Here is a 27,424-nt window from a genome sequence, read left to right on the forward strand (position 1 = left end):
ATAGCTACTGTTGCTAGTTATGAAAATTCTGTTGCTAAATAAAAATAAAAAGCCATTCAACCCAATGAGAAACTGTAGAACAGACTGAGTTTATATCACAATACCTACATTTAGAGTCGGTTATTCATTCAGCCTAATGAGAAACTGTAGAACAGACTCAGTTTATATCACAATACCTACATTTAGAGTCGGTTATTCATTCGACCTAATGAGAAACTGTAGAACAGACTCAGTTTATATCACAATACCTACATTTAGAGTCGGTTATTCATTCGACCTAATGAGAAACTGTAGAACGGACTGAGTTTATATCACAATACCTACATTTAGAGTCGGTTATTCATTCAGCCTAATGAGAAACTGTAGAACAGACTCAGTTTATATCACAATACCTACATTTAGAGTCGGTTATTCATTCAGCCTAATGAGAAACTGTAGAACGGACTGAGTTTATATCACAATACCTACATTTAGAGTCGGTTATTCATTCAGCCTAATGAGAAACTGTAGAACAGACTCAGTTTATATCACAATACCTACATTTAGAGTCGGTTATTCATTCAGCCTAATGAGAAACTGTAGAACGGACTGAGTTTATATCACAATACCTACATTTAGAGTCAGTTATTCATTCAGCCTAATGAGAAACTGTAGAACAGACTGAGTTTATATCACAATACCTACATTTAGAGTCGGTTATTCATTCAGCCTAATGAGAAACTGTAGAACAGACTGAGTTTATATCACAATACCTACATTTAGAGTCAGTTATTCATTCAGCCTAATGAGAAACTGTAGAACAGACTGAGTTTATATCACAATACCTACATTTAGAGTCGGTTATTCATTCAGCCTAATGAGAAACTGTAGAACAGACTGAGTTTATATCACAATACCTACATTTAGAGTCGGTTATTCATTTAGCCTAATGAGAAACTGTAGAACAGACTCAGTTTATATCACAATACCTACATTTAGAGTCGGTTATTCATTCAACCTAATGAGAAACTGTAGAACAGACTCAGTTTATATCGCAATACTTACATTTAGAGTCGGTTATTCATTCAGCCTAATGAGAAACTGTAGAACGGACTCAGTTTATATCACAATACCTACATTTAGAGTCGGTTATTCAAACTTAAGCCATTTTTTTAGAGGCACTACATAATGTTGAGTTTAAAATGCTACGCTGCTGAGTTGACTGTGCTGGTGTAGCCAAATGAAACTAGGCAGGTTTGAAATGACAGAATTAGCCACGATGCTACCATGAGCACAATTCTGTAACAAAACTACACTTGATCTAACAGAGCACATACAAATAAATATCATTTGAAGTTAATAACACTCTAAACATAGTAGGCATGTAACAGTACAGTGCATCGTATTGCATTAACTTGTATCACATACTGTATTAGCATGTTAGCTTGTGGCTGGAGCATTAGATTGAGACTCTATAAAGCACAGCTTATTGGAAACATCAGCATATTAACATAAGGCACCTTCAGCCCTTGCATATTTTTGCTGTATCAAAAAATGTATAGAATCAAAACACCACTGTATCATATTGAATTGAGTTCTACATTTTGTGAATCGTTACACCCCTAAAATTCTTATAGTCATGTACACCAATCAGGCATAACATTCTGACCACCTTCTTGTTTTCTACGCTCATTGTCCATTTTATCAGCTCCACTTACTATATAGGTGCACTTTGTAGTTCTACAGTTACAGACTGTAGTCCATCTGTTTCTCTGATACTTTGTTAGCCCCCTTTTACCCTGTTCTTCAGTGGTCAGGACCCCCATGGACCCTCACAGAGCAGGTACTATTTGGGTGGTGGATCATTCTCAGCACTGCAGTAACACTGACGTGGTGGTGATGGTGTGTTAGTGTGTGTTGTGCTGGTCTGAGTGGAGTTTTAAACACTGTATCCACTCACTGTCCACTCTATTAGACACTCCTACCTTGTCAGTCCACCTTGTAGATGTAAAGTCAGAGACGATAGCTCATCTGCTGCTGCACAGTTTGTGTTGGTCATCCTCTAGTCCTTCATCAGTGGTCACAGGACGCTGCCCACAGGACGCTGTTGGCTGGATATTTTTGGTTGGTGGACTATTCTCAGTCCAGCAGTGACACTGAGGTGTTTAAAACTCCAGCAGCACTGCTGTGTCTGATCCACTCAGACCAGCACAACACACACTAACACACCACCACCACCACGTCAGTGTTACTGCAGTGCTGAGAATGATCCACCACCCAAATAGTACCTGCTCTGTGAGGGTCCATGGGGGTCCTGACCACTGAAGAACAGGGTAAAAGGGGGCTAACAAAGTATGCAGAGAAACAGATGGACTACAGTCTGTAACTGTAGAACTACAAAGTGCACCTATATAGTAAGTGGAGCTGATAAAATGGACAATGAGCGTAGAAACAAGGAGGTGGTCAGAATGTCATGCCTGATCGGTGTAAACTGTGTGCCACAGTTTTTCATCAAGTTGAAAGGGATTTATACCAGCTTTCTGTAAAGCTTGTCCAACTTAGCAACAGTAAGAATGCATGTGTGGGCGGAGCCTGGATAGGCCAACTGTAAGACACTTCAACTTGCTCTACTGCAGGTTTGTAGCTTGTCAGTGAATGTTTCACAGTTTAGCAGAATCCGTCTTCATTCATTTTTCTTTTCCCCACAACTGTAACTCCCTTCCTGTAAATGCCTTGTTTGGGTTCTTCAGTAAAATGAGTTAAAACCCAGCCTGAGTGCTGTGAGTGGGTGTTTGTACAGCAGTTGGACTTGGTTTAAATGGCATCTCTGTTTACGTCAAAACTCAACCCGAATTCCATGATTAATCCAGAATGCGGAATTAGAAACAACCAATGCTGTCGCTGCTGAGAACCTGGCTCGAGTTTAAGAGGGCCTTCTGTCCGCATCGGGATCTGATTTAACCTTGACAAATTGAGTTGTGGCCGCGAGTTCAGCCAAGAAACAAAAACACAATTAGGCTGCTTGGACAGAGCTGTTTGTTTGTGAGATGTGGACGCTGGTATTCTGAATGGGAGACACTTAACCCTCACTGAACCGGGTGAAAGATCTGCTCTAGACTGATTCAGCTTCACATACTATGTGTGTGAAAGTTTGCTGGCCAGCGTTTCTTCCAAAATGAAGGGTATTAATAGTGAGTATGTGCTGCAGTAACAGCCTCTACTCTTCTGTAAAGGCTTTACACTAGATGTTGGAACGTTGCTGTGAGGATTTGATTGAGCATTAGTGAGGTACTGATCGTTGGTATAGTGTAGTGGGTAACACCTCTGCCTTCTGTAGACTGGGGTTCAATCCCCTGTGTGAGTAAGCACCCTACACTATACCAATAAGAGTCCTTGGGCAAGACTCCCAACACCACCTTCACCTCCCTGTGTAAAATGATCAAACTGTAAGTCACTCTGGATAAGAGCGTCTGCCAAATGCTGTAAATGTAAAAACGTTGGATGATCAGTTCTGAGGGGTTTTATAGCAAAAGGAATACAATTACTTCACCCTATTTTGAATGAGCCACCTATCCATGCTGGCAGATTTACCCAGCTAGCTAAATAAAACAAATTGTTCTGGTAACATGCAGCTTAAAAAAGGTGAAAACTCAACTGTTAAACTGTCCTTGTTTTCATGCTCATCGTCCGTTTTATCAGCTCCACTTACTATATAGGTGCACTTTGTAGTTCTACAGTTACAGACTGTAGTCCATCTGTTTCTCTGATACTTTGTTAGCCCCCTTTTACCCTGTTCTTCAGTGGTCAGGACCCCCATGGACCCTCACAGAGCAGGTACTATTTGGGTGGTGGATCATTCTCAGCACTGCAGCAACACTGACGTGGTGGTGGTGGTGTGTTAATGTGTGTTGTGCTGGTCTGAGTGGATCAGACACAGCAGTGCTGCTGGAGTTTTTAAACACCTCAGTGTCACTGCTGGACTGAGAATAGTCCACCAACCAAAAAGATCCAGCCAACAGCGTCCTGTGGGCAGCGTCCTGTGACCACTGATGAAGGACTAGAGGATGACCAACACAAACTGTGCAGCAGCAGATGATCGTCTCTGACTTGACATCTACAAGGTGGACCGACAAGGTAGGAGTGTCTAATAGAGTGGACAGTGAGTGGACGCAGTGTTTACAAACTCCAGCAGCACTGCTGTGTCTGATACTTATTCGAAAATAATTCTAAACAAAAATAAATTGTTTTAGGTAGATTTCTTAAAACTGCCTATTTACTTAAACTAAACACCAGACATCGTATCTTTTTGTGTAAACGCTGATCCACAGATTGTTGTTGTTAGGGGGTCAAAACGCACACTATGTTGCAGTGCATGCTGGGAACTGTAGTGCATCTCAGGGTGAAACGGGCTGCTAAGAATAGAAAATTAAAACAATTTTGCAGGCCGAATAGGACTGTGTGATGGGTCTGACTCGGCCCACAGGCCTTGTGTTTGACACATAGACTCTAGCCCGTGCTTGGCTTTGGGCGGCTGCTCTAGCGTGTCCTATTCTATTGGTCAGTGCTTTTCTATAGAGATAAGCTTTGTGCTTGTAACTGCAACTGAAAGCAGCTGAATCCACTCATTAGACTGGCGGTCTGGATACTTTTGGACAGATAGTGTACAATGCAACCTATTTTTTCAGGCTTTTGCAGTGGTTTGACTTTACATAACAAACTGTGTCAACTTGGGGCAGGTCCTCTGAACTAGATTAAGCCTAAGCCTATTCAAAAAAGGGATTTTTCCATGGTCAATCACCATTGAGATTATGATGTGGGCCAAGACTAACCTCAATCCACATCTGGGAGAACAGCTTTGTGTTTAGCCTGGCTAAGGCAAGGCTTATGTTACATCACACTGCCTGCCAAACATTTCTTTTATTTTTTTAGAAATTCTAACATTCTTAGCTGCTAAATGAGAATTCAATTAATTCACAATGTCTACATAATTAAAAAGATGTAAGCAGAGTCGTTCAGAGTGGTTTGGTGTGAAACGCTCTGTTCTAGAGAAACTTACTGAGTCAGAATTGTTCACAGTGGTGACGTCTGATGTTTTCATAAGATCCATGATGTGTTGCAATGCATTTACGCTGATTTGTCTCAACACATTCATTTCACACTCTGCTTGTTGCAACATAGTATGGCTATGAGAAAAGATTACAGTCAGCATAAACAATTGCCATCATTGCGGATAAGTGCGGATGATGTGTAGATGTCCCAATACAGTCATATGCAAACATTTGAACACCCCTGGACAAATGACTTTTTGTGAAAATAAAAAAAGTAAAAATAAATAAACATCCTCTACATAGAACATATTCTAAAGCATAATTTATAATTATTAGATGAATTTAACAAAATACAGTGTATGAAATGTGCCATAACTTTTGTTTCATTTTTTACTCAATATAGGAAATTCAGTAAATAAACTAAATTGTTCATTAAAAAGTGCAGAACTTAACATTATTTGACTAAAAGAATTTCCCTTTTCCCTTTTTCTTTCACTACTGCTGATTGGAAGTGATGTAGGTCAGTTTTCTTGTTCAAACATTGTAAGTTAGACTTTAAAAATTGAAAAGCTTTCTATACATCGCGGAAAATGAAAGAAATAAATGAAACTGAGAACAGCAGGCAGCAGCGATAGGTGTCTGAAATGATCGATTGAAGAGTCCAAACAAGGGGTGCCTTTACTTTTTGTCTTGGGGGGCCAAGAGCCAAAAAGACAAAACAGTATACAAATAAAAAAGCGAGTTGGGTTTTAAGTCTACAAACCCAATTCAAAAAGTTGGGACATCAGGAAAAATGTCTATAAAAACAGACATCAACAGGCCAAACAGGCCAGTCTTGCATCTGTACTCTCTTACTACAAAGCCACACTGTTGTAACATGTGCAGAATGTGGCTTGGTGTCTTGCTGAAACATAGAGGGACGTCACTGAAAAAGACGTTGTCTAGAAGGCAGCATTAATGATGCGTTCACATATGTGTGAGTTACTCACTAACACACCCCCATACCATGCCAGACACTGGCTTTTGAACTTTACACTGGTAGCAATCAGGATGGTCCTTTTCCTCTTTGGCCTGACATCAATTATTTCCACAAACAATTTGAAAGGTGGACTCGTCAACACACTTTCCATCAGTCCATCTCAGACGAGCTCTAGCCCAGAGAAGTGGGCGGTGTTTCTGGACATTGGCTTCTGCTTTGTGTAGTAGAGTCTTAACTTGCATTTGTACATGCAGCAATGAACTGTGTTTACACACAGGGGATTTCTGAACTATTCCCAAGTGGTTATATTCATTACAGGAGCATGTGGGCTCTTAATGCAGTGCCGTCTATAGAATCGAAGGTCACAGACCATCTGTATTGGTTTTCGGTCTTGTCCTTTATGCAGAGAGATTTCTCCAGGTTCTCTGAAACTTATAATAATGTTATGGACTCCAGATTGTGAATCCCTAAATTCCTTGCAATTGTGCTTTGAGAAACATTCTTCAACTGTTGAACTATTTGCTCGCAGTTTGTGCGAAGTGGCAACTGAGCCGTTCATGGATGCTCCTTTCATATCCAGTCATGGTAGCATCACCCATTACCTGTTTACCTGTGGAATTTCCAAAACAGCTGTTTTTGATCATTCCACAAACTTTCCAGTCTTACGTTGCTTCTCTCCCAACTTTTTTGGAATGTGCTGCAGGCATCAAATTTCAAATGTGTATATTTGCAAAAAGCAATAAGGTTGATACGGTAAAATATTAAAATTTCTCTTTTTTTGTGCTGTTTTCCATTATATACCTGTAAAAGACAGTTTACTAATGACTGCTTTATATTTTTATTTGCATTTTACCTCCTGTCCAAACTTTTGAATAAAGTTTGTCATTTAAATATGTATTTTATAGCATTACACTATATTTTGTTATAATATGACTGTGAAAAAAGATTACAGTCAGCATAAATAATTGTGATCATTGCAGATAATTGCTTTTAGGTGATTATGTAATAGTTGTGACAGGACTTCACACATATACAGTCATATATATGCAAAGGTTTGAACACCCCGTTGAAGTGAAAATAGGTTAACACATTCTCTACATAGAACACACTTCTGTACATTTTAATGCATCATTAATACAACATATGAAATGTGCCATAACTTTTATTTATTTATTTTTTACTCAGTATGGAAAATTCAGTAAATAAACTAATTTAAAGTTGATACAGTAAAACATTAAATATCTCTTCTTTGTGCGTTTTTCAATTAAATACCTGTAAATGACAGTTTACAAACAATTGCTTTATGTTTTTATTTGCATTTTACCTACTGAATTTTATAACATCACACTATGTTTTCTTGCTAAAATTATTTAAAACAATTCCTGAGGGCAGTTTGAAGAGTAGGTTACCTTTCAGGACAAAACGAAATGAAAAGTTGAGGGAGCACAATATTCCACTGCCCTAGTTTAAAAAATAAAAGAAATAAAAAATAAAAAACCCTGAAAGGACGCTGTTTAAACCGCTGCAACCCTCAGCGTGATGCCATGAGAGCGTTTCCCAGCAACTGCACTCGGAATTGCACGCTATGAAAGCAGGAAGAAATGATCTTGGAAAGTTTTCAAAAACAGTGCAGTAAAATTTTATTTTTCATTTTCTTGGTAGTGCTCGCATGAAGAACTATGAAAATGGGTAAACATGTTACATTCATTGGCCACAAACAGAACATTTAAAAATATATAATAAAGGCTTTACTTGCTCTATGCGAGAGAAAAGAGTTGATATAAGCAAACACAGTCGAACCACACGCACAACAGGTAAAACAACAGATACAAACCGTCCAACCTTTCAGTCTGTATGTTGATCACAGCAGGTTTTCATGCTGAACAGAACAGTTCCTGGAAAAACCAAAAACGGCAATGAAATGAGTTGTGCCTGTGATTATAGCTGCCTCCTCGCGCCTGCTTTCAGAGTTGATAAGCTTTTCACACATATGCTACACATCTGCTAACAGGGACAGACTGAGATTCCACGACCCCAGGCTGGGTAAAGGGGAATTTCACCAAATTCTCAAAACTTCAATACAGAAATGCATAAAATGTAAACAAGTTCAGAGTGGTTTGGTGTGAAACGCTCAGTTCTAGAGAAACTTACAGAGTCAGAACTGTTCACAGTGGTGGTGATAGGAACCAGACGTCCACCTCTAAAAGCCCCCTCAATTTTTTCTTTTCAGATTTATCACTATTTTCCCATCATCAACATTCCATATAACACCCAGAAGACACGTGTAGGTGGTTTCGGATAGTAAATAAAATGTCTGTATTTGTGTTGTAGACATGACCCCTGGTTCCTATCACCACCACTGTAAAGAGGTCCAAGACGTTCCTCTGCAGTGAATCACTTCATATCAAACTATTCTGAATCACTGTCTACATCTAAACGACAGAATTATGCAGACATTTTGAAAAATTGGTAGAATTCCCCTTTAAACATATTCGAATCTAATGCACCATCCATCTTTTTTATCAAATGTCAGTGACAAACCCTGCAGGATCCATAAAAATGATTATAAAAATGAAAAAAACAAAGAAAACAACAAAAAAAGTTAAAATCTAAGCAGGCAGGCAGCCAATAGTCTGCCTACGGCCCATTTTAGCCTATTGGCCTCGTGAAGGGAGGGTGCCACTCTAAAGAGACGACACATAAAATCATGATTGCGTTCACCAAATAATTGTTGATATTTTGCAACCAACAAGAATAAATCTTAGACAAATCACACAACATAAAAAATAAGGGGTTTGACAATAAGCACAGTAATGGATTAGAATTCGAGTCAGTTGGGCGGCTGGGGAATCCGGCCGTTTATCATTTCTAAAAGCTTTCAGGTAAAATGCATAATGCACAGAGATTTGTCAGTTTTCACACAGTTTCCTCACAGCTTTCTGCATCTCTACTCTAGACATCAAAGCAGTAAAGTTTGATTGATCTCGGTTCATCAAGAACAATAAAAAAATAGGAATGATGGCATGAAGCCTAGGAGACTCAACTCTCACCTGCCTATATACATCATTTTGTGCAACAGAATCAGAATATTCTTAAGAAAAAAACATGATGGCACAGTTTTAGGCATCCGTGATGAATGACGAGCTTGATACCAGTAATTAAGTTTCAACAGAGACTGTAGTACTGACAGGATAGTAACTATACACACGTACTGAATATATAGTAGGTAAAGAAGCCCTCGCTAAAAGCAGTGAGATGTTAGTACCTTAATACTGGACTAAAAACATACACTCGCCGTCATATTCACACTCTTTCACAACATGAACATTCAATCCAACTGACCACTGAAGTCATGCTGTCACTGTAGTCGGCGTCATGACCATATAAGGAAGTTTGGGTCAGGCTGGTTTTCTCTATGGTGAAAAATGAACAGTGTTTTCACAAATCGCTGCTAAAAGGGTTCCAAAGCGAATACATTTTGCTGTATGTTTATTTTTCCTCTGAATGTCTCCAGATCCTCTGAATTACAAGGTCTTTGAGTAGCAAAAAACAAAAAAGATGCAAATATTGCTAAACACAAGCACTTAATCCCTGAACATTCCGGGTTTATTTCATACAAAGGCGTATTATTCAGAAACTACAGGGTCTTCAACGCAAACTAATAGAGCTATTCTGGCTTGTTAAGGGATTAACTGACTTCATAAGACTGGGAACCTCTTCAAAATACCCCACACAAACCAGCAGGCCCCAGCTCAGTCCGAAATGTCCTGCAGCCCTCCTCAAAGTCCACACTCTGGTGATGTCAACAACCTATAGGGCAAGAAACCTCATGTGTGCTTGGTTTTAACATGTGCATTTGGGACAGACTCTTGCAACGTGGCTCTACGGACTGCTTAACTACAAGGGCTCAATGCAGATTACAAGCATAATGCAGCTCAATGATGAGTTAAATTAATGAACAAGTTCATACTAACTCATATCTGAATACCCTCCTGTGTGGCATGTAAACACTAAACAAAACGGTCCACTCTGACCGGTACTCACCTCTATTAGGTAAGAGGTCGCCTCAGTTTAGTCCGCAGTAAGGGTGCATAGAGGGTGCTAACAAGGCACGGGACAGCCTGCAGTCCAGTGTGCATGTGATAGTTAAGTTGCTTTGTCAGTTTAAGGCTACAGTTCGAGTAGCTGTTATATAACAGTGTTGAAGTTTAATAGTAGGCTTAGTTTCAAGCGACATCATACAATGTACACACGTCTTAGCTTGTAGCATGTATGTATCATTATAGTATTTCAACTGCTAAATGACCTTCAGAGGACCCAGTGACACCCGAGGAGAAAATGTACATAAGATAAAACCAAAGAATCAGGTTTGGAACATTTTTGTTTACTGCATGGTGCGATAGCTGTGATGTTCAAAGAAGCCATTCATTTTTTCACACACAGCAAAACAGTTCGACCCAAAGCTCCACAGACCACGAAATGGCGCACAACTTCAGACGTCCGTGCTTCGTCCACAGATACGATCTTTTGTAGCTGCTGTTGCCAGGTTGGCAAAAATTCCATTCAACTTAATGAGGAACTAGCATATAAGTTTATATCGCGCTATGAAAAAACTGAGTGTGCTATTAATTTCAAAATTTGATTTGTTTTTTCATGTAAAAATCACACAGTTGGGGTAGATTAGGTGGAGTTTTTCATCGTGTAACCAAACAAACAACAGAATGGTGGCAAATTTTTTGCAGTTTGGATTAGCTACCACAACAACACAGTCCAGCTCAGTCGTGAAGCGTTTTAAATGGGAAACGAGGCCTTCCACAATGATTACGTAACACCCTGATTGCAATAATTTGAGTTGATCACAGTTATTTAAGCTGACTACAATTATTTTCTGTAGCTGAGCAAATACATATAAACAACAGAAAGCAGAAGACATATTTATTGAGATACATCATGGGTTTTACAAAAACAATAACAGTTCTAACTGCTGACTCGGTGCTGTAACATCTTTTGAGGGCAGTGGCGAGTTTGCTTTGATGCTTGATAACGACGCCTTTAATGGGCAACAGTGAGAAACATTTGTTTATTTAACGTTTGTTAATGATGACTTTAAAGGGCGGCGCTGAGCGACGTTCGTTTATTTAATGTTTGTTAATGACGCCTTTAGAGGGCGGCGCTGAGCGACGTTCGTTTATTTAATGTTTGTTAATGACGCCTTTAGAGGGCAACAGTGAGTAACATTTGCTTATTTGATGTTAATATCCCCCTTAGAGGGCGATGGTGAGTAACGTTTGTTTATTTGATGTTAATATCACCTTTAGAGGGCGGCAGTGAGTAACGTTTGTTTATTTGATGTTAATATCACCCTTAGAGGGCGGCAGTGAGTGACGTTTGTTTATTTGATGTTAATATCACCCTTAGAGGGCGGCGGCGAGTGACGTTTGCTTATTTGATGTTAATATCACCTTTAGAGGGCGGCAGTGAGTAACGTTTGCTTATTTGATGTTAATATCACCCTTAGAGGGCGGCGGTGAGTAACGTTTGCTTATTTGAGCTGGAGCTGTGTTTGTTGTCAATTGGGAGCTTCTAAGTACAGACAGCTAGGAAGAGAGATAGCTAACCAGCCAATTTGGCTACTTTACTTGTACTTTAATGGTTGCACACAATCAACAAAATAAGATAATTATATTGTTAATCGCAATTATTAATAGGGCAATTAATTGTAAAGCTTGTCCAACCTCGCAACAGTAGCCGTTTGAGGGCTTAGCATGGATAGGCCAATCTGCAGCATTCCCAAAACATCCCATCTCCGTCTTTCTTCTTTTCCATCTGTGTGACGCTCCATTCTTCTGTGTAGGAGGTCCAGACAGCATCTCGTCAAAAGCACAGTCGAGGCCAACTCCTCACGTCTTTGCTCTTTGGCAAAAAAGTGGCCGTTCCTCTTTCACACAGTTCCAGGGAAAATCAGGAGTCTGAGAGACCTTTTTTCTTTTTATACCACACTTCACATGCGTCTCAGTGCACATTAGGTCACTGAGTACCATAAGCACCTCTGAGGCCCTGAAACATTCCAGGGTTTTTAAGTCTCCAGTTTAGGGGGACAATAATAATAATAATAATAATAATAATAATAATAATCATCCTAGGCCAAAATATCTGAGACCAACCACTACATTCAGGCCTCTCTTCACTCTATATTCATCTGAATATGAAACATGGGCCTCTATTAAGTGCAAATAAGGCAAATTACCACCCAACTCACAGAGGGGAGTCTGTGTGCAGAGGGCTACAATCCACTGTGCAGAGCCCACAGAAGTTAAGGGGGCTGTCTCAGGAGAAGATGGGGGCCTCTCTTTGGAGAAAACAATCAGGATTGGTCCGTTTTATCATTCGGACCAGTTGGATGATCACAGAAATGTGAAAGGAAGTAGCAAACACTGAAAACAAGGAACATTACGGGTTAAAAGCAGCACCAGCTGACCTCCTCGCCACCCCTTTTTCTTGTCTGGTCCCTTTTGAATGAATCGCAGCCTCCCGCAGTCATTGCCATGGCTACTGCTGGCTGGCTGGCTCGGATAGAGGCTGGGAAGTGGGTGGGTGGATTAATTGGAATAGAAGGAGCGTGACCACACTAAAAATGGTCATTCGGTCCCTGTGGGGTCCTCAAAGCGGCCTGGCCTGCTCGCTGCCTGAGTAAAACTCGGATCCAGACTGAAGAGAAGGAGAGAGATAGATATGCAGCGTCAGGCTCAGATCTGTGGGGTGACGTAATGGCTCTGGGGGGTGGAGTAGTAGTCCTGGGGGGTGGAGTAGTAGTTGTGGTGCTGGCTGGTTTGGATGTTACCGTAGGCCAGGAGCAGAGGGGCGGTGGACGTCTGGGGCCCGCTGAACAGGTGGGACGCCCCAGTGAGGCTGCCCGTCCGCTGGATGGAGCCGTACCAACTGGGGCCCATCTGTGGTGTCGATGAAATCACACTACTGTGGAAGAGACGAGGGAAAACAGAGGGGAAGCAGGCAAGCTTGGTTACTGCTAGCGTTAGAGAGAAAGAGCCACACTGAAGGCTTTTAGACACCAGGCCTGAATTTTTGTGGGATTAATGCTAAACATACACGAGAAGACTCTGAAAAGACTCTGAAAAGACTCTGAAAAGACTAAAGTCTGACACACCTCTCACACCTAAACACAATATCAGAGTTTTAGTCACAGACTATGATTTTGCAAAGACTAGTGATCTTGCAGTGTCACTATTTACAAGACTGCAACTAGATTTTTGAGATTATTCCCCATCATGCACCTGGTGGAAATATATAAGCAGATGAACACTTTTCCTTCCACTCTATAGTGGTACAGATGGGAAGATAGGCTGGCTGAGCATGTAAAGATCTGGGGCTCAGCTCAGTTCACTGTAGAGCTGTATATTCTGGTGGATCATCACCCAGATTTTTAATTAACCTGTAAAATGTGCAGTTACTGTTTTAATTTAACATAAAGATTTACACATCAACAAAACATGCAGCGATTCAGCATCGTTGATTGTGTGTTATGAACTAAACCATTAAAAACAAAGTAAGAAACCACTGTAACAGAAAACATCACTGCTACAGGTTAAAACAGCCAGTTTATTTAAAACAGTGTATTAAAGTGGAGCAGATTTGCCCCTCTCTCTCTCTCTCTTTCTCTCGCTCTCTCTCTCTCTGTCTGTCTCTCGCTGTCCCTCTCTCGCTCTCACTTTCTCTTTCTCTCTCTCTTGCGCTCCTGGCACGTCACTATTTGCATGAGCCAAGACTTAAAGCTTATGATAATATTAAACACGGTTGATTTTGTCGCAGCGTCAAGATGAGAAAAAGACTGACCTAAGACCGCCATCCTGACCACCTCACACTAAACCATCAAGATGATGCCAGAGTTGCACTCGCAAGACTGTCATGATTTTATTCCGACATTTGAAATTTGTCTGTGACAGTGAAATTGCTTGAAAGGTCGTTTGGTTTAAGGCCGGCATTATTCAGACAACGGTGAATTAATACGAACGCATGTGTGTACCTTGGTACCTTGCACACCAAACATTTTTCAAATAACAATGCAACATGATATTATTTGCTTCCTGTTGAACTGCAAACAATGAAATGAACTCTCTGACCATCACGTTCATGTCTGGATTTGTTGTTATGACACCCAAGATGATGAACTGACTGTGTCCCAGCAACCAGAACTAGAAAGGATCAGGATCTCAAAAAGCAGCTCGAACTGGGCCACAAACATCTGAGTTACATGTGGAAGAACTCAAAAGTCCCAATCCCATTTCTTATTTTTACCCCGACCCCTCGTTTTCGAGTGTCACTTTGCCCCTGGGAAGTGACTTACAAGGGGTAGTAGTTGAAATCTTCCCTCTGAAATGAGACCCTCAAATAAAAAGAGCATCACTTCATTAACAGCTACCAGCGCTGCTCTGTAGGCGACCCTGCCAGTTTGCAGTGACAGCAGAGGAGGGTAAAGTTCAGCTCCTCACTGCTGGGCTTTAGTTACGTTTAGGGCGTCATATGCCTTTAAAGAACATTCAAATTTTCTCGTTCCACCTTAAATGGACCATTTAGCTAGCTACCTACTGAGACATAAGCATACTATTAGCAATTTTTTTATGCTTGTTATGAAAAAAAGGCCCACAATACAGTGAAATGACATTAAACTAAGATAATACAGTGGTTATCATCATTTTTCTTTGGTCTCTTGTTCAGCCAACTTGCCTTTTTCTCCTCATAACTCTCTACCCCTACCCCTAGACATGAACGTGCATAATGGAGGGGTAAGGGCTCAGTGGGGCGATGGGTGAACTGTGATTGGGCCAAAGTTTCAGGCTCTGTATAAAGCGATGAAGCTCTCTGTGCACCTTTCACTTTTCCAAAATAGTCCAGTGTCACTATTTGCTAACTCTGTGAGAAGCAAATTCTGCTTTATTAGCACTTAAACACATTCGGCCCATTTGTTTTGTGCTTTGTCTCGTGTGGAGCTGCATCTCCAAAAGGAGCTCTAACTGAGTTATGGAGATCCAAGCTTTTGCAGAAGAGCCCATAAAATTTTAGCTTCTGTTTTGATGCGGAAAAAAAAAAGTGTCCAAATATTTTTTTGTTTGCATTTTCATGCTATTGATTCATTAAGATTAAGTGACCCTTATTAGTCCCACAACGGGGAAATTTCACCTCCGCATTTTAACCCATCTGTGCAGTGAAACACCACATACACACTAGTGAGCACACACACACTAGGGGGCAGTGAACACACTTGCCCAGAGCGGTGGGCAGCCCTATCCACAGTGCCTGGAGAGCAGTTGGGGGTTAGGTGCCTTGCTCAAGGTCACTTCAGCCACGTACTGTCGGCTCAGGGGATCGAACCCATGACCTTCCTGTCACAGGGCTGGTTCCCTAACCTCCAGCCCACGACTGCCCCCATGTCACATTCAGTGCCTAACAGCCTTAACACTTCAGTTTTCTCTTTAATTTAAAGTGACAGCTTGGCAATTAATTTCAATTTATTTATTTAATTCACAAATTTTCCCCCAAATGTAGTCCGCCACGGCATGTTTGGCCTCTGAAGTTTGCTTCTTCACCTTTTCACTGGAGCTTCTTTAGTTTTGCACTGACGCTAATGTAGCCAACAAGGAATGAAACAAGGAGCTCTGAGTTCAGCAATAAACGTCATATCAACATGACTGCTCATGCCATCCACAGTAAAAAACTACTGCTTCTCTACTTTAAAACAAGATCATAGATTATAGTGATTATTATAAGATTAACCATTGGCTCCCGAGTGGCGCTACCGTCTAAGCGTTGGCCCTGCCATCAGGAGATCGCGAGTTCGATCCCTGCTGATGCTACAGCCGTCCGTAGCCGGGAGTCCAAGAGAGCACAACTGGCCTCGCTCTCTCTGGGTGGGTAGGATGGCCCCTCCTTCCCCCCCCCATCACTTAACGTGATGCACGTCAGCGCAGGCGTCTGTTAGCTGACGTTACAGATCTGGCGGTTTGCCGCTTTCCTCCGAGCGCGTTCAGCTGTCCAGTGACGTTGCATGAGCGGCAGTTCGAAAAGAAGCGGTGGCGCTTCATAGGACTCCTAGCGTTGATAGTATCGTGTGATTGGGGGAGTCTAGCGGGTGGAATTGGGGAGAAAATTGGGTTAAATAAATAAGATTAACCATTATCTGTTATAGATCAATCAGCATACAGACACAGTATTTAGTATTTAGATTAAAGGAATGTTAGGTGAAAAAATTCTAAATCTTCCACTTTCCTCAAATGTAGTCCATCAGCTAAGACATGTCTGGAGTACAAACTTTGCTTCTTTAATTTAGAACTGGAGCAATGAGGCTAATGTAGCTAACAAACACTAGAAGTCAATAGTCACCCAAATCTTTACTAAAATTAGAGAGAAGTAGACGCTTAATGTGATACTCTGACCCTCCAGGACCTGTTTAACAGGCAAAATCTGATTAGATTTATTACAGATAAAATTCGGTTTATTCAGGCGATCATGAGTAGCTTCACGAAGCCGGACGAGCGTGTTGTAGTGAAAGGCTGTAATGAGCTGTATGAGGCCATAATGGGGTTTGCATCACTCCTTTATGCTGTGGTGCTCTGATCTGCTGCACAGTGCTTTTCTAATGGCTCTGATGCTTCATAAGCCCCTTTGGAGACAGACGTCTCAACCATTTAAAAGCTGAAACGACAAAAAGAAGTCAGACAGAGCGCTGCTCATCAACTGAGGGGACCATAACGCTTAAAACAGAGCTCATTTACCTACGTCAGTCTTAAAGGTGCAGTAACAAAAGCAGCCAGTTCAATAGACAGGACGGAAAACGGTCATGTAATAATGAACGACGACCATTTTTGGTGGACACACCTACATAAAAGTCCTAAGTAGACCTTGAGGGGAAAAAATTAAACACAAGACAAATGTAGAACAAGGGACCTTTAGACCTGAATGTTAATTTGACTCATATGGACAGGGATGCATATCTGAAACACACAGTTTTAATCAGTAATGTAACCTTCTGCTCCTCATAAGGTAAAATCCATTTTCTATTCATTTTAAACACTGAATCTTTTTACATGCAAAGATTTTCTCCAATCTGACTGAATATATTCCGATTACAAATTAAGACTGAGGTGTTTATTCTCACTCTACTCAACAATCTGATGGAAAATCTGTTTACATGCTCACTACAAGTAATCCGATCCAACATCACGTGCATGCATAAAGAACCACTTAGTGTAGACGTTACCGTGACAACGAGCATCACATGAGTCCAGTCAGAGTGAGATGAGCAGCAGTGAGCAGCGCTTGTGTTTTTAATTACTTTAAAATGATGTCAGACTCAGGAAAACGTCCTTCACATGTCCTTATCAAAGAAGGCCGAGAGGAAGACGTCGTGTTCTGAGACACAAGCTGGACGTCCGTCCCACCGCCGTCTTTTAAAGATCAGAGCATAAACTTCGTCTCCTCTGCAGACCAGTTTCTGCTCCGCCATGTCGAACGGTATAAACTTTCACTATGCCGTGACGAACATGATCAGAACGGACTTAAACTTTCTGATAGGGAACGTAATCAGATACAGGCGTTTACACGGATATTATTCTTCTTTTAATGGATTATTTACAGGATTACCCACCTCGATCAGTCGGATAGAAACTGTATTCTGAATGGCCTCAATCTGACTAGACTATTCTGATTGAGCTGTTTACATGGGCGGGCTGAGCTATTAGTCAGATTATTAATGGATTATTAGGCTGCATGTAAACATGGCTACAGTGGGCCTGATGTGCTGAGCACAAATCAGACACTTTCTGTCTGCATGTTATTTACGATCTTTCTGTCCCCTCAAACGCAGTTTTAAAACACTGTGGGCAGTTTTTGGGCTGTATGATGGAGAGAAATGCGTTTTGCATTTCCTTGCACTCATGCATGTGCATTTGAGGGAGGATCGCATAAAAATGGACGGATATATTAGAAAGTGCGGCTGTTTACACATTCCACTCGATTTACTAATGTTTGGGCAGACAGCACTGGCCAGCTTTGTGTCTACCTCTCTGTGCATTTTAATACCAGGTGTGAATCAGTGTTAAGGCTCATCTATATTCCCTTCATGTATGAAAATAAATATTCCAGTTTTAAACAACAAAAGCGTCACTGCCCACATGCTTCCATGCGTCCTTTACGTTGGCGTGGCTGTTAAGCAATATATCCACTAGAGGGCAGTCCAGAGTCAAAAGTTTTTTTCGTCGTGTCCATAGACATATGGCCAGAGAACTTGTAGGGAGGAGAATCATCACTCTGTAATGTCTTCCGGTTTTCTCAAACGCTAGAGGGCGCTCCGGAGCGAGCCCAAAATGAATGGGTTGATATGGAACATTCGAGCAATATCATAGTTTATAAATGCTGAAACATTTTTAATGTAAAAAATTAATTCATTTCCAGAACACAGAGCAGCATAAAACATTTTAACACTGCTGTTATATTTTAAGAGCTTTTAAACTCGAGTTATAGAAGTTTAAAACGGCGCCTCATGTACGTTCATGATGTCAGTGAACGCGAACAGCCAATGAGCTGCACCCCTTGCCAACCAATCAGCGCTCACTAGCAGTAATGTTAGCGTCCTGCTGCCCTAAACCCGTTTGCTGTAGTAAAAAGGAAACATACAGGTGAGATTTCTTTGCTTTTCAGTGAAATCCATCCTTTTACTGTCTAAAATTAAAGGAAAGTTCTGGTTCAGTGATTAGAAACTATTTTTAACTTTTTGTTTTTAGCCGTTGAGCTCCATTCACTCCCATTCATTGAGGACTCGCTCGCGGGCGCCCTCTGCTGTTTAGCAGTCATGTTTTTGATATAATAGGGGAAATAGGAAGAGGCCAGGCTCCTCATAAACCGGCTCTGATATGGCTACGGTTGTGTTTTGCTTGAGTTATTGGCTACACTGCCTGATTTCCGGTGGCACTGATTAGTTTCTTCTGTATCCGTAAGCTTTCAGATAACGTGCACAAATACAGATTAAATAAACACACAGTATGGACAAAAGGCTCTGACTGTATCTGTATCCAATGTTCAGCATAAATTAGCCTTTAAGGTCTCAAAAACGCATGTAAATCTGGAGTGTTGAGCTGTGTTATATTTCCTCATCTCACTGTTAATAATCTCCTCAGAACATAGAGTTTTTAAAAATATTTATATTTTTTAATTACTTAGTTATGTATTTGATTTAATTAACACTTGAATAATTTTGCACTGAGAGTGACTGCATTCATAAATCACAGGTGCTAATTGAGCTGTAATAATTAACATTTTTTTGTGTTTAATCCATTAAATCCATGAATTTTCAGAGGATGACGTGCTTTTAATTTTTTGCCACAATATCCAAGTCAAAAATCTGGTGAAGTGACAGCACCAACCTGCCCCTTTCTCCTCTGGGGTTGGCGCTTCTGGACAGGTCATCGTCACTGTCGTAACGCCTTGGGTTGTCGAAGAAATACGCCCTGGAGTTGAAGCTGTGACTAGTGATCATACCACCGGGAGCCTGAGTGAACACACACACAAACACAGTGACTGACAGAATCCAGCAGAGCAGCTCAGTAGTTTTCCACCGCACAGACCAGAGACAGTGAGCCGGACGGACGTCTGACTCATTAATTCTGTCAGACGGGACAGAAGCTGCAGCGCCGTCCTGTAGGGCCTACAGAAGTCGATCAGCAGTAGGAAGTGTCCAGCTGGGTTATTGATGGACGGTTATAATGAACACAGCCAGGATTAGACTCTCACCAGGTTCTGATTGGGCCGCTGCACTCTGAAGAAGACCACGAGCAGAGTGGTCGGGACAAACTCCCAGAAAAACAGAACGATCCCAAAGACCACGTAGGCCTCGCCGCTGACCTTCTCCACATCAGCCTGCAAGCAAACACACACAGCCATCAGTCAGAGACTCTCAATGATCAGACAGACAGACAGATAATCACTTACAAACAGACCATTAGATAGACAGACAGACAGCTACACCATTAGACAGACAGACAGCTACACCATTAGACAGACAGACAGAAAGCTAGCTAGCTAGCTACACAGACAGACAGACAGACAGACAGACAGACAGATAGACAGACAGAAAGACAGAGAGACAGACAGATAGAAAGATTGGTCTGTCTATCAATCTATCTAATGGTCTGTCTGTATCTGATTGTCTGTCTGTGTAGCTAGCTAGCTTTGGTGTAATGGTGTAGCTGTCTGTCTGTCTATCTATCTGTCTGTCTGTCTATCTATCTATCTATTTGTTTTGTGTATCTGTCTGTCTGTCTGTCTAATGGTGTAGCTGTCTGTCTGTCTGTCTATTTGTTTTGTGTATCTGTCTGTCTGTCTGTCTAATGGTTTGTTTGTATATAATTGTCTCTCTATCTGTCTGCCTGTCTAATGGTCTGTTTCTATCTATCTATCTATCTATCTATCTGTCTATCAGTCTATCAGTCTGTCTGTATCTGATTGTCTGTCTGTCTGTGTATCTACACCACTAGAAAGACAGACAGGCAAACAGCTACACTATTAAGACAGACAGGACAGACAGATAGCTACACTTTTAAATAGAGACAGACCACCAGCTAGCTACACAGACAGACAGACAGACAGACAGACAGACAGACAGACAGCTACACTATTAATCGGCTGCTACAGCAGCAAAAGACACTGACCTTGTACACAGATAATGCACAGATACATAATTACACATAAACATGGTTCAAAGCCAGTGCAGACACACAGACAGAGCTCAGACGCAGACCCTAATCTGATAAGGTTAAAGGATAAAGCAAGAGCTGTTTAAAACACACAGACACAGGGCAGACAGAGCCACAGACAGGCAAAAGGCCACAGCGGCCCGAAGGGGGCAACAGATATTTGTGGCCTGGAATGACTGACAACAAAACAGACAACAGAGAAACAGGACAACAAACAAACATTAACAAAACTGCAAACAGTGGGACAGAGTGGCACTATGAGGACTAAGCGAACTGACAGGCACCCAAAAAGAGCGCTGGAGAAGGAGACGGAGCGGACGGGGGAGCGCCGCTGCAGGCAGCCGTCTCAGAGGTGAACCCAAACTAGGTCAGCACCAGCCGGACAGCCTTTGGCCCTAAACCGCAGCCTGGCCGTGACTATTTTTAGCCAAACAAAGACCTCCCCTCCCACAGAGCCCATCTCTGACTAAAGCCCCTCAATGGGGCAGTACTGCAGGACAGGCCCACTGCAAACAGATCAGACTGAGATCATTATTACTGAGCTTAAATCAGTAGAATAGAAGAGTAAAGAGGCTGAATTCCTCCTCCAGCACCAGGTGGTCTATATACCATCCATTACTCCTCCAAACACATCCATTTATAATAAGGGAGACTGCATGCATAGAGACACGTACAGAAACATACATCAAAGAAAAATCTAGCAGATCAAAGGAAATACAGAATCAGGGCATATGCACATACAAGACAAACAAGACTGTCCTCAGCATCAGAACTGTAATAGATTATTAATAAAGCCAGGCATTCGTTCTGTTGACTGGCAGCTCTGAGACTTGTTTATCTGGGACAGTGAAGGTTCAACATAAGGATTAACATAAATCAATACAGGCGATACACAAATTCCATGTTTTTTTAACTTCTATGTTTTTATCTTTGATTTTCTCCGTTTTTTTTTAAATGTAAGCTTTTTTTATCAGGGAGCACTAGTTTGAAATAAACTGGAGCACAAAGAAAAATCTATGAGCACAAACTTCATTTGAACTTTTTATTCCCTCTTCTTTCTGTAATGAGTCAGAGAAGATGGTTCATTCAGCACTCAGACCACTGTCCAAGCGCTTAAAGGAAAATTCCACCGATTATTTAAAATGCCTGCATGATTAAAAGGTCAAATGTAAACAGAGGCATTCAGAGTGGTTTGGTGTGAAACGCTCTGTTCTAGAGAAACTTACTGAGTCAGAACTGTTCACAGTGGTGGTGATAGGAACCAGACGTCCACCTCTAAAAGCTCCCTCACAGAAAGTTCCTACATGAAATGGTTATGAATTCACTGCCTGATGACTGAGACTGTTTTATTATACTTCGAGTGAAGGTTTTGGCGTGAAATGTATTTTTAAGAGCCATTCATGCTGGAGGGATACATGCAGGGTGTAATAAGGCAAAACAGTACAAAAAGAAAGCAGATTTTCCAGATGTTCCACTATTTCACCATCATCAACATTCCATATAAACTCAGAAGACTCGTGTAGGTTCACTGGTGGTTTTGGATAGTAAATAAAATGTCTATATTTGTGTTGTAGTCATGGCGACCCCTGGTTCCTATCACCACCACTGCAAAAACATCTGAACCATTTCACACCAAACCACTCTAAAAGACTTTTCTCAATGACCAAATTATACAGACGTTTTTTAAAAATCAGTTTATTAAAGAACTCTAGAAGAGTCTTTTTAAACTGTGTAGCATGTTGTCACATCAGGCTTTAATGACAGAATTTCTAGGTCCTTATAGAAAGTAAGCTTTTGTGCAAACTGAATGATTAGTTTTGAGTGATTTTACAGTGTTGTGCCACAAACATAATAACCTAAACCGGCTCTATTTGGGCTCCACTATAGATCTTACAGTCTGAACACTATTTAGTGTTGGTTTAAGGAATTATTAACACTATTCTTATACATTTCTGTAGAAATCTATGCAAATTATTATTCGGCTGGCTATAAACCGTGAGGTGTTCTGTGCTCTGACCTTGATTAACTGACTGTGTTTCGTATTGTATTTTTTAAAATAAATGTACAAAACGATAAAAAGATGTCGTCCCACCTGGTCAGAGAAGCTGTACCAGCCGTAGCTGAAGGGTGTGGCTTTGTCCTTCGGCGAGATGGCCACCACAGCCAGGTTGTAGCAGGCTCTGGAGGTGTAGAGCAGCACCACGACTGCTCCGGTGGCCGTAGCCTGGCACACTGACGTCCCCTGAACCGACAGAGGCAAACAGAGTACAAACAAATGAGGTAAGGCTACATAAAACAGTAGTGTTTTCCCTGCATTCACTATAATTACTGTTTTTGACTATAATAAACTTTTCCTCATATTTCAAACATATCAGAAAAGACATGTTTGGAGTGTGAAGTTTGCTTTTTTGGGTTTTGTAATGGAGCTGTAAGTATATATATATATATATATACATACACACACACACACACACACACACATATACACACACAGAGAACACACCAGAATATGACATTTTTTGCAAATCTTTGTGCACAATTTCTAATTATTTGCTATTTTATATTAATTATTTAACATATTGGATAAAATAAAACACAAAATATAAAATGTATATAAAAAACACAACCTATAAAATGTGCCATAACTTTTGCACACGACCACATTTTAGTTTTTTCAGCCAATATGTGAAATTCAGTAAATAAACAGTAATTATGTATTAAAATGTGCAGCAGAGTGTCTCTGTAGAGGATGTTTTCTTTTATTTACACTTAGAAAATCAACAAAATTTGGAATTTGACCAGGGCCAACTTTTGCACATGACTGTATGCCTGGTGCTAACTCCATATCTAAATCCTCATATGTGCCTTAGACAGTGTCTAGTGTAGTCTGGACGATGCTGACCGGTGGGACAATTTGCTTCTTTATCTTTCATTACTTCCATTATTTGTCAGCTACATCAGCCTTTTAGACCCCAAACAGGTCCCGGCTCTCCAACTACATCTGGGGAACAGCAGAATCTGTATAAATTTTATTTCACACTGGACGTTTCCTGTAAGTGTGGCTGCAGATTGTGCACACACAATGGAATAATCTCTGCCGTTTTGCGGAAGTTTGTTTGTGGAAGTTTATTTTAAACATAAGGAAGTTCATATTTCATAGTGAGCCAAAACCACAGAAACGTGACGAGCACTCAGTCCTGTGAGGCTCAGCGTCAGCTCTCTGATTGAACTGAGAGCAGGAGGCCAAGTGTAGACATTCTCCACGACAGCTCAGCCAAACAGGTGGAATCATTTATCATTCATTTTATTATTTTATGTATCGTAATATTAATAATAATAATAATAATAATAATAATAATAATACTAAGTAGTATTTTTAAAAATTTTAAAACAATAATTTGATTAGAATATATATATATATATATATATATATATATATATATATATATATATATATATATATATATATATATATATATATATATATACAGAGAGAGAGAGAGAGAGACAGACAGACACACACACACCTCTGACTGTCTCCATCCATCTTGTAGCTGGTTTACTCTGGATACTAATTTTATTAGAACTTTATTCTGTACATTAATTTTGTTTACTAATTAATTAAAATTGTTATTTCAATTTTATATACTTCAAAACTGTGATTACAGACTTTGTAGCTGTATTTTTGAGGGGTTTTTTTTGACCACAGTCTTACCTTGGACTCCAGATAGACATTGGCGGAGGACATCTTGGCCAGTTTGCAGATGCAGGTGGCCAGTGAAATGGCACAGAGCACGAAGAGACTGTCATTAATCAGCACTCGCGCCAGAGTGATGTGTCTGGCCTTGACTGCGTCCACACTGGTGTCAATCTGCACCACCAGCGAGCACGTCACGTTCACCACTAAGAAGAAGACGCTGACGAGAAAGAAAGCCAGCCGCAGGGGCATCCTGTAGAGCGAGAAGATGACAAACTGACCATCAAAACCCCCGAGACCCGTCCACTCCCACGTCACCACATCAACCTCTGGAATATTCACCCAAACCAGACAGGATGTCATTTCTCAGTTTAAGGCTGATTTAGTGATTATCTTTGTGTTTCAGGCTGATTGTATTTAGTTTAACTTAGTGATTTATCTGAGTTTTAGGCTGATGTAGTGGCTTATCGTTAAATTTTAGGCCAAAGTAGTGATTTATCTTCACGTTGAATGATTTATCTTTGCATTTTTGGTTGATTTAGTGATTTTTCTTTGCATTTTTGGTTGATTTAGTGATTTTTCTTTGCATTTTTGGTTGATTTAGTGATTTTTCTTTGCATTTTAGGCCTATGTAGTGATTTACCTTCGCATTTGTGACCAATTAAATAATTTATTTTTGCATTTTTGGTGGATTTTGTGATTTATCATTGCATTTATGGTTGATTTAGTGATTTTTATTTGTGTTTTAGGCCAATTTACTGATTTATATTTGTGTTTTTGGTTGATTTAGTGATTTACGTTCATGTTTTAGGCTAATTAGTGATTTATCTTTGTGTTTTAGGCTGATGTGGTAATTTACCTTTGTGTTTTCAGTTCTATATTATACAGTCAAACACTTACATACAAATTGAGATAATACACAATTTATTCGATTGCTGTATTTCAGCATCCCACATCTCATCCTTACTTCAGCTTTTACGATTGGGTTTCACACAGCCTGTGCCTTGCCTTTAGCTGATTGGCCTGAATTTATCACTGTCTTTATGAGGCAACAAGGTAACTTCAGGTCAAATTCAGACACTTTTTAGGGCTACAGTGAGGTTCTGACAGAGTTTGTTAGTCTACGGTCAAGTTCAGACAGAATTCTGTCGAGCTACATTCAGATATGGATCCTAAACTTGGTGCTCAGGGTCAGACTCAGGGAAGAATGTTCTGTATTCAGGTTCAGATCAGGCCATAATAAAGCCACCTCTCCATACACCACTCTTTCAGTGCAGTTCAGAACTGTTGATAAAAGCCCCAAAAATGATGTGAAGGCACCTACTGACAAATCCTTTGTGCTTACAGGCTGGAACTCAGCTTTAAAGCACATTTGCTGACGAGTGCGGTCAGTCTTCGCTTAACTCGGCCGTCTGAGCTCTGTCCAAGCCGTCTAAATCCTCTTCCTTCCCCCCTCCGCTCCCCCTCCGCTCCTCTATCACAGACTAGATGTGGATTTCATCAGACTTTAATCACCTGATCAAAGCTCGCATTTGTTCTGATCGTTGCTCCAAAACCCTTGAGGAGACTCTGTTACAGCTATCAGACCCCACCACACCTTACCTCCAATACAAGCTTACAGTCTGAAGTTTGCTTCTTTTGTTTTATCATGGAGCTAATCAGCCTAAAGTAGCTAACTAGTAATAAAACTTTATTCCTCACTGATTAGCGTGGTGCTAACAGCATGACTAAATCACCACATGATCACCTCAAGCCATGCTGATGTTGTTAAGAAACCTCAAATAGATTATGTGGCTTCTGACAAAATATTACATCACAGAACCAGCAGCAGCTGCAACCTGAATTCTGTCTGGACTTTAGTCCATGTTTATATACAACAGTGAGTCAGACAGTGTCAGAAACCACAATCAGCTCTATTAAAGCAGTAAGCCATGAGACGCCGTGCACTGCTGCAATTTTATCACAGGAAAGATTGTTTTCCTGTGATAAAATCGCAGTAACACACAGCCTCAAGTAGCCTCAAGAGGCTGTTTTATCAACAGTTCTACTTAACATAAAATAAGATAAAATATACTATTTTTCGCTGCCAAGCAACCATGGACCACTGCATGAGGAGAACGTTCAGTCGCCCATCGCTGCAAACTGCGGTCATTTCAAGAACTTTTTGTTGTATGACAATGAACATATGACAACAGCACTGTTTAATGTAACAACTTTCACTTTATAAGTATTTTTGGTCACCAAATCACCACCGTGAAACTTATTCAGCACCAATCCAGCGGCCTCTCTTCTCATACTGTGGCTGAATCTCAAACAGCTCCCTGCTCCCTACATAGTGCACTACGTAGGAGTTTAAATACTGGATCCTGCAGCCCAACAGAGCAAAATACAGCTAAGAAACAGTCATTTGGGACTCAGACTCATCCACACTGGATAAATGATGCACTGTTTGGCTGTAAAGGCTAGAATTTCTAAACTTTCATAGCTAGAACACTATTTAGGGAGTACAGAGCCATTTGGGATTCAGTCTGGGTTTGACACGACTTCTGACTGAAACACAGACGTTTGAAGTGTGTAAAACATTCAAGTGACATATTTTAGTCTTTTACACTGCAGTTTTACAGTTAATCATACTGTAAGTGCTTTAATTCAAGCCTGTGATATTAATGATGGAGCTGTTTAGGCTGTTTTCTATCTTTTAGCCTGTTAGCTAGCTGACCAGCCTAGTTGTAGTCAAGAACATAAGTTGCCAGACCCTCAGTTTAAACAGAAAACGGGTTCTTATTTCATCAGTACACTCCATACGAGCAACGAGAGTCAAAGATGATTCCATTAACAGAACAAGGCTTTTTTTGGTGCCGTGGTGCAATAATACACGTTTAGTTGCTGTTAGGTGGTCACAGGTGTGCGTATATCATTGATTTCACATTGGCTTTGAATGTGGCTCAGCCAATCAGAT

The 27,424-nt window shown here is 40.7% G+C and overlaps 1 protein-coding gene across 1 annotated transcript in view; it reads right to left on the bottom strand.

Moving 5' to 3' along the window:
* Nucleotides 1–11,312: 11,312 nt before the first annotated feature.
* gpr137c (G protein-coupled receptor 137c) overlaps nt 11,313–27,424 on the bottom strand; it is a 49,614-nt gene continuing 33,502 nt past the window's right edge. The window contains exons 3-7 of the mRNA XM_036593403.1: nt 24,484–24,718; nt 22,861–23,010; nt 19,807–19,932; nt 19,440–19,564; nt 11,313–12,981 (exon numbers count right to left, since the gene is read on the bottom strand). Of these exons, the coding sequence (XP_036449296.1) occupies nt 12,753–12,981; nt 19,440–19,564; nt 19,807–19,932; nt 22,861–23,010; nt 24,484–24,718 (865 nt within the window). The 3' untranslated portion in view covers nt 11,313–12,752. The remainder of the gene's footprint in view (nt 12,982–19,439; nt 19,565–19,806; nt 19,933–22,860; nt 23,011–24,483; nt 24,719–27,424) is intronic.

Source organism: Colossoma macropomum, unplaced genomic scaffold, assembly GCF_904425465.1.
Source record: "Colossoma macropomum unplaced genomic scaffold, Colossoma_macropomum, whole genome shotgun sequence".
Lineage (NCBI taxonomy): Eukaryota > Metazoa > Chordata > Actinopteri > Characiformes > Serrasalmidae > Colossoma > Colossoma macropomum.